The sequence below is a fragment of the Callorhinchus milii genome, unplaced genomic scaffold, assembly GCF_018977255.1.
Source record: "Callorhinchus milii isolate IMCB2004 unplaced genomic scaffold, IMCB_Cmil_1.0 Scaffold2, whole genome shotgun sequence".
Lineage (NCBI taxonomy): Eukaryota > Metazoa > Chordata > Chondrichthyes > Chimaeriformes > Callorhinchidae > Callorhinchus > Callorhinchus milii.
The window spans coordinates 123,632,188-123,633,758 of record NW_024704743.1 but is presented as its reverse complement, the minus strand read 5'-3'; the positions used below and the strand labels follow the sequence as shown (position 1 = coordinate 123,633,758).

At 44.7% G+C, this 1,571-nt stretch overlaps 1 protein-coding gene across 1 annotated transcript in view; it reads left to right on the top strand.

The window, feature by feature from the left end:
• The first annotated feature begins 1,346 nt into the window (after positions 1 to 1,346).
• kif9 (kinesin family member 9) overlaps positions 1,347 to 1,571 on the top strand; it is a 27,780-nt gene continuing 27,555 nt past the window's right edge. The window contains exon 1 of the mRNA XM_042332543.1: positions 1,347 to 1,436. Within this exon, the coding sequence (XP_042188477.1) occupies positions 1,347 to 1,436 (90 nt within the window). The remainder of the gene's footprint in view (positions 1,437 to 1,571) is intronic.

Below are 1,571 nucleotides of genomic sequence, written 5' to 3'. Positions count from 1 at the left end.
GGTTAAATTATGAGGACCGCTTACATAAACTTGGTCTCTATTCTCTTGAGTTTAGAAAGTTGAGGCTGATCTGATTGAGGTGTTTAAAATAATAAAGGGATTCGATAGCGTAGCTACAGAGAAACTATTTCCTCTGGAGGGGGAATCCAGAACAAGGGACATCATCTTAAAATTAGAGCCGGGCCATTTAGGAGTGAAATCAGGGGCAGTTTTTCACCCAAAGGTTAGTGGGAATCTGGAACTCTCTCCCCCAAAAGACTGGATTATGTCTGGATCCATTCACATTGTCCCGACTGAGGTGGAGAGATGTTTGTTAGGTCAGGGGATCGAGGGATATGGGGCAAAGGCGGGTAATTGGAGTTGAGGTGCAGATCAGCCATGATCTAATTGAATGGTAGAACAGGCTCGAGGGCTGAATCATCTACTCCTATTTCTATGTTTACTCAGAGGGTAGTTAATGACTGGAACAGGGTTGCCAGGAAAGTGGGTTGAGGCCAGGACCTGGGATTTATTTAAGCAGCAGCTCAAGGGGGACAGCAGTCCGGGAGGGGTTCTGGAAGGAGGACATTGGATGGGTTGAAGGACCATTTGCGTCCAGGCTGATTTGTGATTAGCATCACGGGATCTTTAGAGTTGGCCTGAACAGACAGATGGGACTTCACGTCCTCAGTTTAACATCTCAGCCAAAGAGTCTCATATATTGCAGCAGACACTGTGCTGGAGTATCAGCCTGGACTGTGAGCTCAGAATCCCGCAGGTTCCCTCTTCAACCCACAACCTTTGGAGGTTTCCCCCGATAAATTGGTCATTCAGAGTCCTATAGCTCAGTGGTTAGAGCACTCGCCTCGCAAGTTAGAGGATGTGGGTTAGACTCCCGGCAGGTCGAAATGTTGGTCAATTTTGCTTACTCCACACACCTCTGTTGACCAGCAGTCAGTAGAAACCCAGTCGTTAGTCAATTGGCAAATCGCTTTCCGGAGTAATAATCCCTTAAAAAAAAGGTTCCAATAATAACTTGGTCACTCGATCCACGACTGTTTGTGGTACTCTGCTGTGCACAATTGGCTGCTGCGCTCACAAAATACACAGTCAATTCACTTTACAGTATATTCTGTGAATCGCTTTGAGACGTCTCTAAAACGTGATAAGGTGCTATATCAAATGGAAGGATTATTATTTTTATTATTTATTTCATGGCTGTGAGGGGACATTGTTCTGCACCTAATGCTTTCAACTCCACTTGACAGGATTTATCTATGAAGTGTTTTGAGATGTATTGATGTTGTTGGCACTATGTCAAATGCAGTTAACTATTAATTTTATTATTGCTTTCTTTCCAGTTGAAAATGAACAAGAAAAGTGTTGTGAGGGTCCTGGTCCGATTCCGAAATGTCAACTTTGCTCAGGATATTGTTGATCTGCAGCCAGATAACCAGGTCAGAGCAGCCCGAGACCAGAGAGAGCAAACCTCACTGTTACTCAATGTGCTTGACGTAAATTCATCTGTAGAGCGGGGGTGGTGGTAAGTGGGGTCTCCTTAGAGCTGAAATGGCTTCAAGGTGACATGTTTG